This window comes from Lissotriton vulgaris, chromosome 4_2 (genome assembly GCF_964263255.1).
Source record: "Lissotriton vulgaris chromosome 4_2, aLisVul1.2, whole genome shotgun sequence".
Lineage (NCBI taxonomy): Eukaryota > Metazoa > Chordata > Amphibia > Caudata > Salamandridae > Lissotriton > Lissotriton vulgaris.
The window spans coordinates 23,989,678-24,005,700 of record NC_141692.1 but is presented as its reverse complement, the minus strand read 5'-3'; the positions used below and the strand labels follow the sequence as shown (position 1 = coordinate 24,005,700).

Sequence of the window (16,023 nt, the reverse complement as noted above, 5' to 3'; positions counted from 1 at the left end):
TTTTTTGTTTGATACTGGTGCTACCCGCTCTACAGTGAGAACAGCAGACATCTCAAACCTACCCCTTTCAGGAGAAGCCATCCAAGTAGTGGGTGTTTCAAATAGACAGATTAGAACTCCAATCACAGAATCCATGGAGCTACGCATTGGCAACTTTAGGGGGATGCACAAATTTGTAGTGTCCGATTCTAGACCTGTAAATTTGTTAGGAAGGGACTTATGGAGTGGTGTGGCTCACTGGTTAGAGGCGGCAGACCCGAGAGCAGAGAACGGCCTGGGACCAGGGTTCGATTCCCGACGCGGCAGGGTCTTGGACCAGTATCAGCGGACTTGATAATTCTCGCCTTGGTGCCTACTCTAATCAGGGATCACACTCGGCAACTCTGGGCATTAAGCTTGCCTCATCTCCACAACGGCCCCTCACAAACGCCGGGGATGCCTGGTTTCACCCTGGAGACTCCCAGGAGGGACTATCTCACAGGGAAAGCCAGGACGGGTTCCCCAGCGGTCTATAGCGCTACGAGGCCTGCGGTGCGGGTAGAAGTGCGCTTTACAAGACACACACAATTACTGTGCAAATGAACTGTACAATTTATTGTACACCGGATGGTGTTGCAATTCAGACCCCTGATGAAGATGCTGTTTATAAAATAATGCTAGCAAAACAAGGTGCAGAAGTAGATTAAATGTATTCGATGATGACAAAAGATGATTTACCTGATGAATTGAAATCAACAGTGAATTCGGAAGTGTGGGATTCAATGGGAAAAGAAGTAGGGTTAATGGCAAATGTGGATCCAGTAGAAAGTGCTGTTTACCCAAATACAAGACAATACGAGATGACCCCTAAAATTAAAGCAGGTGTCATAGCAGAAATAGAACAAATGATTGAACAAGGCTTTTTAAAAGAGCTAATGATCAGTCCCTGTAATTCACCTATAATTGGCATTAAGAAACCTAAAGGGAAATATCGAATAGTGTAGGATTTACAGAAAATAAATAAAATTGTGGTGCCTTATTGTCCTGTAGTGCCAAACCCAGCAGTAATCCTATATCAAATAACATGGAATGCAGGATGGTTTACTGTAATTGATTTATGTGATGCATTTTTCTGCATTCCATTACATCCAGATAACCATTATAATTTTTCATTTAAATTTGGAGATCGTATTTTTGTGCGGAATCACGTTCTTCAAGGATACACAGAAAGCTCTTCAATATTTAATCAGATTCTGAAAAAGTGTTTAGAAACACTAGTATTGCCCCAAAATTCAGACCTAGTTCAATATATTGACGACTTGCTAGTCGCAGCAAAGTCACAAGATGACTGTGTTACTGATTCCATTGTGTTGTTAAATCATTTGGCTGATGGAGGACACAAGGTGTCGCCAGAGAAATTACAATTCTGTCAAACTAGAGTTAATTATTTGGGACATCAATTAGAAATAGGAGCAAGAAGAGTGACTCCTGAAAGAATAAAAATAATAAAACAGATGCAGTTACCACAAACCCAAAGAGAAATCAGAATGTTTCCTGGTGTGGTAGGATATTTTAGACATTGTAGGTTTTTCTTTCCTTACAATAGCTTTATGTCTTTTTACTGCCGTTGGAGGCCTGTGCCTCCCAGACCATGCAGTGCTCCTTCAGCTGCCTCTGGTGTGTCGGTCGCAGGGCACACTCCGCTCACAGATGTGCACAGCAGCAACACCTGGACTGAACCTGATTGGCTGCCAAGTGTAGAGCAGATGTTCTGACCAGCAATAGGCTTTCCCTGCTCGGGGTGCAGTGCTTAATTTAAGCAGGTGGTTTCCGGTGCTCAGCACCTGCACTTAATTGTCAGCGCTGGCACATATGACAGTCTGCCACATGGTGGCACAGCTCATCTAATTTAGAGATTAGCACAAGAACAGTGTTTATAAATACAATATTCATTAAACATTACTAATACCTGCCTCCCCGGACATTCCTTTAGTTTGAGGACCTGGAATAGTCAGAGGTGTCGCACTTGTAGGCGAGAGAGATGTTTAATAGTTGTTTTGGCACCACTGTTGGCAGCGATGACAGGGGCAATGGGGTGGGGGGTGCAAGCTGCAGTGGCCTCCTGGGCAGGGCCTTGCTATTATTATTTTATTAACTATTCACTATCAGGTTGTCTGGTCGGAGCCCTCCTAGTACATCCTGCTCCCTGACTCTAGTGAATAAAGCCCAGTGAGACGTAAAGACAGCACGTGACATTAGTAAACAAAGTACTCCCTTTAGAGCTGATATGCTTTCAGAGCCAGAGTTATAAGTCAGTCCCACAAGTTAGATGCTCCAGAACCACGTCTCCACAGTCGATACTGTCTCCCATCGGATCCATCTAGGCACTTGATACCAACATGACAACATTGTAAAAGCCTAATTACTCAGTGTTTCCAGTTTGGAAAGGACCATGAGGTCATCACGATTTGGAAAGACCCAGCCATTGATGGATATGACATGATACGCCCAATAGTATCGCTGAATATCTGCTCAGCCCATCATTGTAAGGAGATAATACATATTTTCTGAATGCGACGTGAGGCTGCCTAGTGGACCATAAGAACTATGTTATAGCTGATTGCAAGGTTTGGAAAAAAACATAACAGTTCATAGGGGAAACTTTAGAAGACGTACAGTAGATGGAGGGAGTAGATTCATTTTGAAGAGTGCCCCTCTAAAATAGTTGAAGGAAGGGATTCCCATGTCTCCATGTATTGTTCCCTCTGGATACCAGAGATGTTATATTCAGCTCCCAGGTACATTGTCTGCATTGTGTGATCCGCACCCCCAAGTATGAGAAGTCAAGTCAAGTCAAGTCAAAATATTTATATATATTTATATAGCGCACTATATACCCTCACATCATAGGGTAAAGTTCCCAAATCAAAGGACCCTGTGTACACCGCTAGGATTAGGGAAATTAAATAGGAGGGACACCGTTTAAATAACTCAAGTGGGAAGCAGTAAAGAAACTTCCCAGCTTTATCTCCAGGTTCATACATGCGGCGGTGCAAGGCAGAGGTGTCTTGTCATTTTTGCCTACGGGCGAGTTGCAGTAATTCAAGGTCATGTAGTGCTTGGGCACTGAGCAGGTCTTTCAGTTTTTTCAGCGGTATGGATATTAGCTTCAAGATCACAAAAGTTCTTACTTTTACGTTGATTAGCATCAGCCTGATGGAAGATGATTTTCCCTCTCAGCACAGCCTTCAGCGCCTCCCACAGCTTGAGAGAGACTTGACCGAACTCTCATTTATGGTGAAGCACTCAGACATCTGCTGGAGCAGGTGCTCCTTAGAGTGGAGGCCAGGGAGCCACCAGGTGCTAAGTCTCCACAGTCTGCCCTCTCACCTGAGACCATTGGAGTTTAACCTGCATGGGGTATGTCTGTCAAAGCCTGTGCGAGTCATTGTGCTTCAGCTAACCTCCCTGTCTTACATTTTATGCTATCACCAAACGGTCATGAGTCTAGTGCATTGTATGTCCCAAGTTAAAATTGCGGACCATGACGTCATTTTCGAGTAGGCATAGGTCTTTATTACTCTGGATTATATGAGCATAAAAGTCATCAATTTGTTATTTAATGAATTTTAGATAATGGATTAATTGATATATCTTAGACCTGGCTAATATTATATTCTGATTGGCATTTTAGTGTTTCTATGCATTGTATCGTATTTGTACTTTTATGCTCCAATGACTGAAATTAAGTTTTATGATGCTTCAGATAACCTCAGGTCAGTAGATGGACAAAGTAAGTAATCTAGCTGATAGGGTGATTCGCAGGGCACTAATGATAGGTAAATTCCCCTCACCCTTTCCATGCTTCTGCTAGAGCCAATGATTTGCTCCATGTATTGAAGGCGGTTGTCCTGTGTGTAAGAGTTGCTCCCCCAACATCCATACTGGGTTCCTTGACCGCATTAAAATCACCCGCTACAACAGTTATGCCCAAAGGTAACTGTAGCAACAGTTTTGAGAGTGCCCTTAAAGTTGTGCCTAGGAGATGTGGTGGCGAGTGTAACCAAGATGAAAGTCCATTTCCTGTTCCCAAACACACCCTTTACCATTGTGACTAAACTTCCAGGTCTTCGTTATATGCTTTAGGGACCATCCAAGCCTCTGATTTAACTGGGGCAAAATGTGCCAAAATTCACATTCTTTTTATGTACTGGGGAAGGAAAGTGATAAGAATCGTGAGAGCCCGCATGAATTGGTGGACACCAGACGGGCGGACACAAAACAATGCACTCGTGTGCGGCGCTTCGCCTACCTGAACGCCGTATGACAGAGTAAACGGATTCCGGAGTTCCGTATCAGGTGGGGCGGGAATTAATCTGCCGCACGGGGCCGCTGCAAAAGGCACAAACAAGGCACATTAAATATTGCCTAAAGGAGCTGGTGCTTGCTCTGCAGGGGTCGGTTAAGGGTTTTGGGAATGCGACTTACATGCGCAGTGGAGATCGAATCTGCTACTGAAGGCGTTCAAGGAATCCTTGACGCGGGCCCGGTAGCCAGATACTAAATGCTCACTCAGTTGCACCCACAAAAGCGAGAAAGGACACAGCTGGCATACGGCGTTCAGGTAGGCGAAGCGCCGCACACGAGTGCATTGTTTTGTGTCCGCCCGTCTGGTGTCCGCTGATTCATCACTTTCCTTCCCCAGTACATAAAAAGAATGTGAATTTTGGCACATCCTTTAACAGCGCACCGCTGGGCGGGCGCCCTGAACTTCTGACACCTATTAACTCCGTTCAGGTAATTGAGCTTTATTATTTACACACAAGCTCGTTGATTGTGCCCCAGTTTGCAATCCCTCCGCCCTGACTGCTATTTCTTTCATTCATTTTTTCTTATAGAGTAATTGTCCTGCTTCACAGTTTTTCCTCCACCCCTGCAACCCATTGTGCACGAGGTGCAGGTAACTTTTTCCGTTTATGCATTTATGGTGAGACAGAGAGGCCTCCTAAATTGTGACACTACTAGTTTGACACCACCCCTTTTAAATTCTTTCCACAGTGTATACTGTACCCAGTCCCTGTCCTGAGGAGAACCTTGAATTATGTTGGTTCGAAACGCGTTGACCCCCAGCCTGTGACAAGAAAGAAGTGTGCAACTTGGGATCAATTTATCCCACTGACGTGGGCCCTTGTGTGCAACCAGACAGAATATTTAGTCACAGGTCTTGTGTGACAGGCAGGCAGTTGTTTTCCACCCTGAATTCCGCCTGTCCACTGGTATTTTAGTTAAAGGACTGGTCTTGCTTTGCCTTTTCATGTTATATGTTTTTTATTTACAATTGATTTGGATCGTATGTATTGGATTCTAAGTTGTATTTTGGTGTGTTGTTAATGTTTGAATATTTAGTATTCATGTCGGTATATTTCGTATTCATGGTGCACACAATTGTTTGTTTTTGCTTTTGACTTGACTGTTTTTGACGGTGTGTTCTCCTTTGATGTCATGTTTTTTTTAACTTTGAAAAATTGATTTTGAACCAAAAAATAAATGTTTTGCTAAACAAATGGCCTGGTCACGCAGCACTCATTGGCTGTGTGGGTTCTAATTGTAAATCAAAGCAGTCTGGCTAGCCACTCAATGGTTAGAGCGGCAGACCCTGAAGCAGAGGTCACGCCCGGGACCAGAGTTCAATTCCCGACGCGGCAGGGTCTTGGGCTCAATCGCTCTTTGCTAATTTTAAATACTGCTTATTTGCACTGTGTGTTTGCCCAGACTAGTATTATTAGGCACTCTGACACCGTCCTTACCCGATATTCTGCCCCGCACAGCCGATTTGGAGCTTGTGCGAGGGTCGGGTGGACGCCATTTTCCGGGAAGGCTGGGTTCGCGCTCTAGTTGCGGCTGCCTCCCACCCTCCTCTACCTATAAGATGAGAGGCATTCCCCGACGGCGCAGCGGGCGCGCCGGTGGCGCACCGAAGGCGCGCTAAAGGCAAGCCCGTCTGCGCCCGTCATCGCCAAGTCATCGCCTCTCGCCAGAATCCCTGGTTCTAACCCTATGGGAGTCCGGGTGTATGATGCTCAGACACTACGCTCATTGAATAACGGCCAGGTTTGTGATAACTCGCCGACTTGTGTTGGGGATTCGAGCGTTGCTTGTGATTCATATTGTTTTACCTCGGCCCGGCTTGGTCGGACAGAGAGCGGGTGCGGATAAGCTTACACAGCTGACCGTCCTGCAGCTGAATGTGAGGTCCCTCGCCAAGCATTTTTTAGATATTCAGGCACTCGTGCTTGAGGAAACACCTGATGTTCTTTTTGTTTGCGAGACCTGGTTACATGACGCTGATACTAGCCTGCCCAATCTCACTCTCCCTGATGGCTATTTGATCAAACTAATTAATAGAGAGACACGAGGTGGTGGGATCGCTGTTATTTTCAAGGAGCAATATACCTGCTCCTTTATTGAGCTGACATCTGTGACTGCGAATGCGCCAGATTCCAGATAGCTTTTAGTCTGCAGTTTACGTTCTCTGGACTTTATATTTACCGGCCCCCGGGACCTGCCTCAAAGTTCATTCAATCTTTACTAGAGGTAGCGAGTTCCCTAGTAATAGGACCGTCCAATTTCACTGTCCTAGGAGACTTAAATCTCCATTTTGACCAGAATCATGATGTTACCATCAGTAATCTTTTAAGTGATTTAGCGGCCCTTCAATTGGAATCTTTTATACACACTCCCACACATGTGGCGGGGCACATACTCGACCCTCTCTTTTCAAATATCTTGGAGCTTAGGGTGGACGTCCCTAAATCTATGGGTTGGACGGATCACTTTCTGATTAAAGCTACCATGCAGTTCAGGTAACCGTTCAAAACCATGGGGTTGAACCGGGTCCTCAAAAGACCGTGGCACAAACTTAAATCTGACGGTCTCCAGTCTACATTGGGGATGTTTCCCGGTGGGGATGAGCCAGATGTCAACGCCGCTTATTCCATCTTCCAGGATTGGATTGTGAAGGGACTTGATGACCTCGTCCCTGCCAAATGGACCAAAGGGCGTAGGTCCCCATCCCACCCTTGGTATAATGATTCCCTTAGAGCCTTGAGGAAAGAGTGTAAGAGAGCTGAACGCCTATGGAGGCGTGAATATAGGGATGAGCATAAACGGCTGTACTTGGCCAAGCTGAAACTTTATCATAAGGCCATCTGTTCCGTGCGTGCCACTTTTTATGCTGAAGAAATAGAGGTCAGCCCCAACCCCACCAAATGTCTGTTAAAACTTGTACAAGAGCATCAAAATAGTAGAGCTCCATCCTCCAATATCACCTCGGCACAGCAGTGTGAGGATCTGGCCACTTTCTTTGTAGAGAAAGTAAACACAATATATAGCTCCTTTCCGCAGCACTCTTCTGAGTCCTGTACTTTTACTAGCCTTAGTACTGAGGGGGCGGTCCTGGCCTGTATCCCTGAGATTACTGCCGATGAATTGGCTATAATCTGCAAAAAAGTTAAATCTGGGAGCCCGGCAGATCCTATGCGGCCTGCCCAATTTGTTGATTCTTTGAATTTTTTTCTGTTACCCCTTAGATCTCTTCTTAACCTGTCCTTTTCCACGGCAACAGTTCCTGATGCTTGGAAACAGGCTTGGGTCTCCCCGATTATAAAAAAAAACGACGCTGGATCCATCCAAACCGGAGAATTTCAGGCCAATATCCCTTCTCCCCTGGGTGACTAAACTCGCTGAGGCCCATGCCAACTCTGTGCTTGAACAATTTGTGCACCAAAATGACATCCTGGACCCATCTCAAAATGGGTTCAGACCGGGCCACAGCACAGAATCTGCATTGTTGGCTACTACCGAATACCTCCGAGAGATCCTCGACGCCGGTCAGAGTGCAGCGCTGATCCTGCTTGATCTCAGCACTGCCTTTGACACGGTGTTGCACGGGATCCTGCTCTGCCGCCTGGAGGAATTTGGTATTAGGGGTCGTGCCCTGGAATGGTTCCGGTCATTCCTTCAGGACAGATCTTTTCGGGTTACTGCCCCTCCTTTCCTGTCCAAGTCTCACCATATCGGTCAGGGCTCAGCACTTAGCCCGTCCCTTTTTAATCTTTATGTGCAGCCGCTTGCAGCGATTGCCAGAGAGTGGGGATTGACGCTGGTATCATATGCTGATGATACTCAGCTGGTCGTCACACTCTATGAGAGTGCATCTGTCGCTGCTACAAGATTTAGGGACGGAATAGCTGCAGTTGCTCACTGGATGAACAACAACTGTCTCTACCTGAATGCCGGTAAAACGGAGATTCTGCTGTTGGGGAAGAATACGGCCTTGTGGAACGAGCACTGGTGGCCTCCCTCTTTGGGTCTGATGCCTGTTCCTAAGGCTTCAGTTAAAAATGTGGGTGTCTGGATGGATTCCTCACTAGGCCTCCAGACCCACACCAAGAGAGTGGCTGCGACTTGTGTAGGCCTGTTAAGGAGCCTTCGCCCCATCTTGGGCTTCTCTGAACCCGCTATGCGTCAGCTTGTGGTTCAAGCTATCATCTTGTCACGCTTAGACTATGCCAGCGTTTTACTGTTAGGTGCCAACAAAACTGAAGTAGCCCATTTTCAGAGAGTTCAGAACTTGGCTGCAAGGACCCTGGTTGGTCTTCCCCGGAGATGCTATGCCAGAGCTACGATAAAAAAATTGCACTGGCTCCCAGTGGAATCTCGTATTAAATTTAAGGCACTTTGTCTGGCATTCAAAATTCTCAAGCTTCAGAGCCCGGCCATTTTGCGCCCTCTCTTGGCTCCTTATGTCCCGCAACGCAATCTACGCTCCCTTGGTCAGCACCTTGCAATTATCCCTAGGAGAAGGCTCTGCCGTATGGGTGGACGCTCTTTTCGGGTGCTGGGAGCCAGGCTCTGGAATTCCCTTCCGGTTGCCATCCGCGGTATTGAGAATCTGCTTGCTTTTCATAAAGCTGTGAAGATCTTCCTGTTCTCATCTTCTTAGGGCTTCGTGCCCTGTTTGGCCCGCTCCATCTATACCACCTTTATTGATCGCTAGTGCCGGGACGCCTCTTTGCTGGGGCAGCTGTCGTGCTCATACAAACTAATAACATAACATAACATAACATGTTCGCGGACTCGATAATTCTCGCCTTGGTGCCTACTCTAATCATGGGTCCCACTCTGCGACTCTGGGCAATAGCTTGCTTAATCTCCACAACGGCCCCCACAACGCTAAGGATGCCTGGCCTCCACCTTGGGGGTGCCCAGGAGTGGGCACTTCATAGGGAAACCCAGGAGGGTTCCACAGCGGTATGAGTACAGCGCCTTGAGACCCCTGTAGGGGTGATAAGTGCGCTATACTAGTACAAAATAATAATAATAATATAATATCAACGGGTAATGGAACGAGTAATCAGGATTAAGGGTCTGGAGACTCTCGATTCAGTTAATCGTGATTCAAGAGTAAGCTTCAAATTCTCAGAAGAGCCCCAAATGACCATCGGACGCGGTGTGATCCGACACTAAAAACCAGGAACCGGTGTGTAGCCAATGGGATGGCCTAGCATCTGAATGACCCCAACAAGGCAATGGCTGAAAGAAGCTGACCAAAGCCTGTTTATTATTAATATATATAAGGTTTATTGATGACAAGATTCTGGCAGAGGGCTAAAGCTGCCTTGAAGCAGGACCTATAGAAATCAGTTACTGACTCTTGGTAGTGATCTTTCTAGTGGATACTTTCACTGCAGGCCCCTGACCTTGAGGATTATTGCTAAGCTCCAGGCTGAATCCAGAAAAGGTTCTATATCTGCTGTGCATCACTGAATGATGCTATAAGGCATCATTCAAGACTCCGGACCACCCTGGACTGGAAGACACAGAGCCATATAAAGGTGCCACTATCCTGTCCTTTTCCCCACATGCGTACACAACCAACATCAGAAATGAACTAGGCAGTAAGTAATGATAAACTAACTTTGCATCTTGTTACAAAATCCACTCCCTTTGTGAAAGTAGGGGGCGAAGCTTACGTCACAGCTCTCAAATGTCAAGAACCGGAACACTCCTCGACTCAGTTGCAGAAGGCTGCCAGTGGTTGTCTCTTTGGGGTTCTGGACTTACTCTAGCTCTGAGCTGGAACACATTTACTACTGTTTTGGGTGGATCTCGGTTCTAGTAACCATAGAAGTACATTTTGTGATTCGTAATGGCCTACTCTTGTGTCTGCCCTTCCCTAACCCCTCCTTACTCCTCCCGTAATCCCTTTAGGGAATTTAGTATTAAGTATCCCCTATTTTCCAGCCACTCTGAACGGTCTCACCCACATTTACTACTAAAACATATGTCAACGTGTGCGGCTATGTCTGAATTTAGGGAGTCGAGGCGCAGTCTCCGCTAGATGAATGAAAAGAGGTCTAGCTGCAGATGTAGAGGGGCTTTGGCAAGATGCCCAACACTGGATCCATGCACATCTCGTCAAAGAGCAACAAGAGTTCAGAAAACAGCTAAAGTTTCAGCCAGAAGTTTAGTTTTGTTTTCCTCAATTCGAAGGGGCAATTTAAGGACCTCCATGACCTTGAGATCACTGCTGTCAAGTCGGATGTCTTCTGTAGGAGGACCAGAAGAGCACTACAAAACTGAACTGGGGGAGAGGGGAGAGAGTTTGGTGAGGAATCCAGACCACTTGTATTGTGAAGAACCAAATAACACCCGGCATCTGTACAGTGGGAGGAAGAAGGTTGTCTGCTTTACTTTTGTCATCTTCGTCATGAGTAACCCTGCTCAACATCTGAATGTACTCTCTATTGGACCCAAAGAGGGACCCCATCCTGGCAAACCTGTCAGCATGGGAAAGAGGTTCAGCCAGAGACTCACCCTCAAAACAGGGCTGCACATCCACAATGCTGATGCAAGGCACAGGCCGTAGCAGAGCTCTGTGGAGCCATCACTACTACTGTAAGAAGCAGCAGTGGCACCATGAAAGGTCTTGCGGCACGAGCCACCAACAAAGCGGTGCCGTGCCGCCCTTGGACGTAAGGGGTCTCAGGGCAGTTCCGAGCGAGGTCAGTGGACTACAAGGCAGGGGTATCCGATGAAAGTATGATGGCAGTCCCAATGACTCCATGGGACATAAAGGTATACCAGAGAAAGGCAGATCATACTTGAATATCTGCAGCATAAGCTACTCAATGCCAGGAATTTGCAGATGGCCTGGGAACCTGGAAGCATTTTTTAAGCATTGGAAAAGAATTGAAGAGAATATTGATGCTAGAGTTTATGAATAGGACTGCAGACTCTTGGACTGTTTTGGTGAACGTGAATGATGCCTGGAAGAAGAAGGATCAATCCCATTTACAGTGTTTCTTTTTGGAAGAATTGATGCCTTACAATTCTCTCTGTACGACTTGCATGAAGGAGGTGACGTGGACTAAGAGTGGCCTAATTCCTAATAGAGTTTGCCCTTCCTCTCCTTTATGACATTCCAACATCAATACCCATTTATCACAGGCCTTCTAGTAGTGCTTGAAGCCTAAGCACCAGGGACATATGTCATGTTGTTCCATGACTGAGGTCCTTTTTGCTGGGGCGACATTGTTCAAAGCCTATAACTTTAGATGGTGAAATCCCTAAAAGAATGCTATAAGCAAATTAACGTTGCAAATTGGTGTCATTAAAACATTGCGGGATGGCGAAAATCATCAATAAGAATGAACTGAAATAAGAATGCAGTGAAGGTGCCTTTATATGGTTCTGTGTTGGCTTATGCTGGGGCTGAGTCACAGGACAAAGCCGAATGTCGCCACGTGTGTCATGCAGGATCTATCAGAGTTGTTTCAGATCCAGTCTGGCTTCGGATGATTGTGAGTACAGGTGTATACATGAGAAAATGTGTTATGTTATGTTATAAGATTTTATTAAGCGCACCTTTCACCCGAGGGTCTCGAAGTGCTAGCCTATCCTGAAAAACAGTAGAGGAGAAGGAATGACGAGAGCAGGCTGAGGGAAGAGAAATCAGAACAGCCAGGTTTTGAGAGCCTTATGAAATTTTCTATGGTTGATCTCCATACGTAGATGCAGAGGGAGTGAGTTTCATAGGGCGGGGGAAAGATACGAAAAAGATCTCCCTCCATTTCTGGAGGTACGAATCTTGAATGGGATAAGAAGATATTTATTGGTGGATTTATGAGTTCTGGAGGGGTTATAGTTGATCAGTTTTTTTGCAAGATAGTGTGATCCATGTCCAAGGATGGTTTTATGGACCAGACAGTTGATCTTAAATATTATGCGTTACCTGATGGGAAGCCAATGAAGAGCTCTCAAACTTGGTATCGAGGGGGATCGGGAGGGTAGATTTAGCACCAGTCTGGCAGTTGTATTTTGGAGGACCTGTGATTTGGTAAGGAGCTCTTCATTGGTTGAGGCTATTAGGACGTTTCCATAGTCTAACCGACTGATGATTAATCCTTGAACCAGCTGCATCCGAGATGCCAGTGGAACCCATTGGAAGATCTTACGGAGACTGCGCTATCAGTCAATGCTTAAATCACTGATAATCCTTTCATACACAAGGTTCATTCACTTACTCATATACCTCATCTCACTCAGAGTTCCCAGACCAACTACATCTAAGTACCTCGCTCTACAAGTTATAAGATACATTTCTGTTATCATAACTCTTTCAAATGGGGCCAAAATAAACATAACCGGATATACAAATGACAAATGTGGCATTGCAAATTATAACATACCCATCTCACAGTGCCATTTTCTCTCCCTCTTGCTCCCAACTTTGTTTATGTGAATCCTTCATCACTTATTCCCTCCACACTGTTCTTCCTTTGAAGTAACATGTCTAACACATTTTGAGCTCCTGATCTGAATTTTGAATTTCCAAAGATTCAAAGTCAATGTTTGGGCTCCAAACCCTCAATACTTACAGTGTGCTGTGGCAAGTGGTACCGTTCGCCCATTCAAATGTATCTCCTCTCCTCCGCAGACCGATCCAATTGTGGTGCTCACAGGTAAGTTCCACTAGGAAATTCTGCACATGAAAAACAACTGTGGTGAGTAATCTATATAGGAAAACATATATCTAAATCTGTACTGAGCATATTAAGGTATAGGAATAATTGAAACACCTCAATAATCAGTACCAACATCATTTCCTGCATTAACAGCCACATGCGTCATTGTAGGAATTTGCAAAGGACCCCCCCTGCACCCCTGAAATGTAACGTAAGTACATTTTACTCACACACATGTCCCAAGGGCATGTGTGTGTGTAAAATGTAAGTTTCAAAAATGCATTTATTTGCATTTTTGAAACTTTTCGCAAATTACCATGAAGGTGTACCTCATGGTAATTTTTCCCTTCAAAATTGCGAATTCGCAAAAAAAAAATCATGCATAGCATTTAAGAAATCACAAAATTTGCGATTTCTTAAATGCTATCGCAATTTGAGAAATCGCAAAAAATTGCGATTTCTTAAATTGCGATAAATGCAAAATGAATGATGCATCCCAAAAAGTGATTTTGGAATCGCAAACGGCCGAACTTTGTGATTCGCACCGTATGCGATTCCAAAATCGCTTGATGCATGTGCCCGTAAGTTCTTTTAAAGCTTTTAGTTTAATTCTTAACCACGATGCTAATTAGGAGTAAAACTGATTGCCTCCACAGCTTCCCATTCTTGTACATTACTGACAGAAGTGGGGTTTCGGATGCGTGTTGCTCACTGACATTCCTTAGATGCCCACAGTGTCCCCTGCAGAAGTCTTTTCAGCCCCGATTACTAATTTTCTTGTGTTTGGTAGGCTATTTGTTGGTGTTCCCACAGCGCTGCCTTTAAAAACAGGCACCACAATGAGAAAGTCAAAAACAGTTCCTGCAAGGCATGGATTCTAAAGTCCATGCCCTGCAGGAGCTGATGTGCATGCACACATGGGGGCACATGTTGTGCACCCCGTGTGCATCCAGACGGCGTGAGGCACCACGGGGCCCTGTAGGGCTCCCTTTGCTTCATCTCCACCAGGGTTTACATGGAGGATGAACCGTCATGTAAACCCTGGTGGAGAGGAAACTCATAATGTGCCTGGTGGGACCATGGCGGTCCTGCCAAGAATATTGCGGCCTCAGGACCACTGTGGCACCTCCTGGAAACAGCAGTTCCCTGGCAGTGGCAGCAGTCCCATGGCAGTCCCAACGCCGAGTCATTTACAGGCAGTTGGGAGACTCCCACTGCTGCACCCACATGCGTCTGGTGGTCCTTGGATCACCAGACTCATGATCGAGCCCTATGTGGAGTGTCTCTCTCCTCAGCTCTCTTTTTCCAAAGGATTGCAGACCAAAAGTAAAGGAATAACCCGAGAATAAGGCTCAACCATTCCTCCCTTCTGGAAAACCTGTGAGCAACAAGCTTCACTTCTCTAGACACAACCAAAAGGACTTCCTCATTCCACTCATTACTCTATGAGGCATTTCTAAACTTAAGGGAATTCGGGTCAAAGTATGCCACACAATAAGGGCACACAAATAATTAACCACATGCGTGCGGCGGTTATTTTTGCGCTGTGCGGCTTTTTTTAAAAAGCCGCGTTACATGACGAGCTGAGCTCGTCATGAGCATACGAGCGGCACAACTCACGACGAGCTCAGCTCGTCATGAGCACGGAAGGGGTTAAATTATTGCAACACCTTGAAAATTATATTTACTAATTGGACAACTGCAGAATTGTTTGGGGAGAAAACACTCCAAGTCATGTGTCAGCGCTTTGTTCAAGTTCAATTTTATTGCATGATTAATAAAAATCGTTACAATCTTCGTATGGAGTAAAAAAGGATAAAATTACATTCTATAAAAACATTCTTTCCTTGTTAAACTTCCCTGTGTAGATTTTTTAAAACCATTTCTTTGTTTGCCCCATGGGCAGTTCTTTTAGTTCTGGGTCTTGAACAAGTGTATGTGGGGGTTGAGTGCGCCCTAATGTTATGTTATGTTATGTTATATCGTGTCTTATATATAGCGCTCAGCTACTCCGAGGAGTGTACCGGCGCTTCAAACCCGACTACAGAGCGAGAGCAAGCTAAGGATGCCACACACCTATTGGACAAAAAGCCAGGACTTGAGATCCTTTCTAAAGGCCAACAGATTGCCGATCTTTCTCAGCGAGACCGGCAGTGAATTCCACAACTGAGGCGCCAGGCATCCAAAGGAGCGGCCTCCAATACGGGCGCACCTAACCCTGGGAACAGTGGCCAAGGCCAGCGACGATGACCTGAGCGATCGCGAGGGTTGGTAGAAGGCCAACCGTTTTCTAATGTACTTGGCGCCTGAGTCATGGAGAGCCATGAAGGCCAAGGTGAGCGTCTTAAAAATAATACGCTTACGGATGGGGAGCCAGTGGAGAGTTCTCAAAAGGGTGCTTGCACTGGTTCTCCGATGGAGGCCAAAAATGGCTCGCGCAGCCGAGTTTTGGACTACTTGTAGACGAGATAGAAGATACTCTGGGAGTCCAAGATAGAGGACGTTGGCATAGTCCAAACGAGAGCCAATTAATGCCTGTACCGTGATTTTCCTATGATCCTGGGAGAGCAGAGGAAGAAATTTCCTTAACGTTTTGAGGAGGCCGAAACATTTACCAGCTAAACCGATAATCTGGGGCTTCAAGGTTAGACTGTTGTCAATCTTCACACCAAGATTCTTGGCCGTATCCGAAGCGGCAGAGGGAGGAAGCATGTCTGCAGGCCACCAAGACTGCCACCTGATATAATAAGCATGGCATAGATGCCATATTGTATCTAGAATTATGGACCGATTATACAAAGCACCTAGACGAGAGACACAGATGGCCAGTTAATGGAACATGGGATGCCGAGTGCATCATGAAGGTAGAAGAGGCATTACGGAAAAAGAAAGCCAGACAGTCTCAGAAAGATGCCATAGAATTTTGGCGTAAGGAATCACATAAACGTGCTGAAAGAGCACTTCATAGAGAAGACAGACTTAAAGAATCAGAAAAAGCTCGAGAAAACGAACTAGT

The 16,023-nt window shown here is 45.7% G+C and overlaps 1 protein-coding gene across 1 annotated transcript in view; it reads right to left on the bottom strand.

Moving 5' to 3' along the window:
• Nucleotides 1–16,023, bottom strand: part of LOC147718170 (C-type lectin domain family 2 member L-like) — a 206,187-nt gene that overhangs the window by 10,230 nt on the left and 179,934 nt on the right. The window contains exon 6 of the mRNA XM_086919266.1: nt 12,921–13,024. Within this exon, the coding sequence (XP_086775392.1) occupies nt 12,921–13,024 (104 nt within the window). The remainder of the gene's footprint in view (nt 1–12,920; nt 13,025–16,023) is intronic.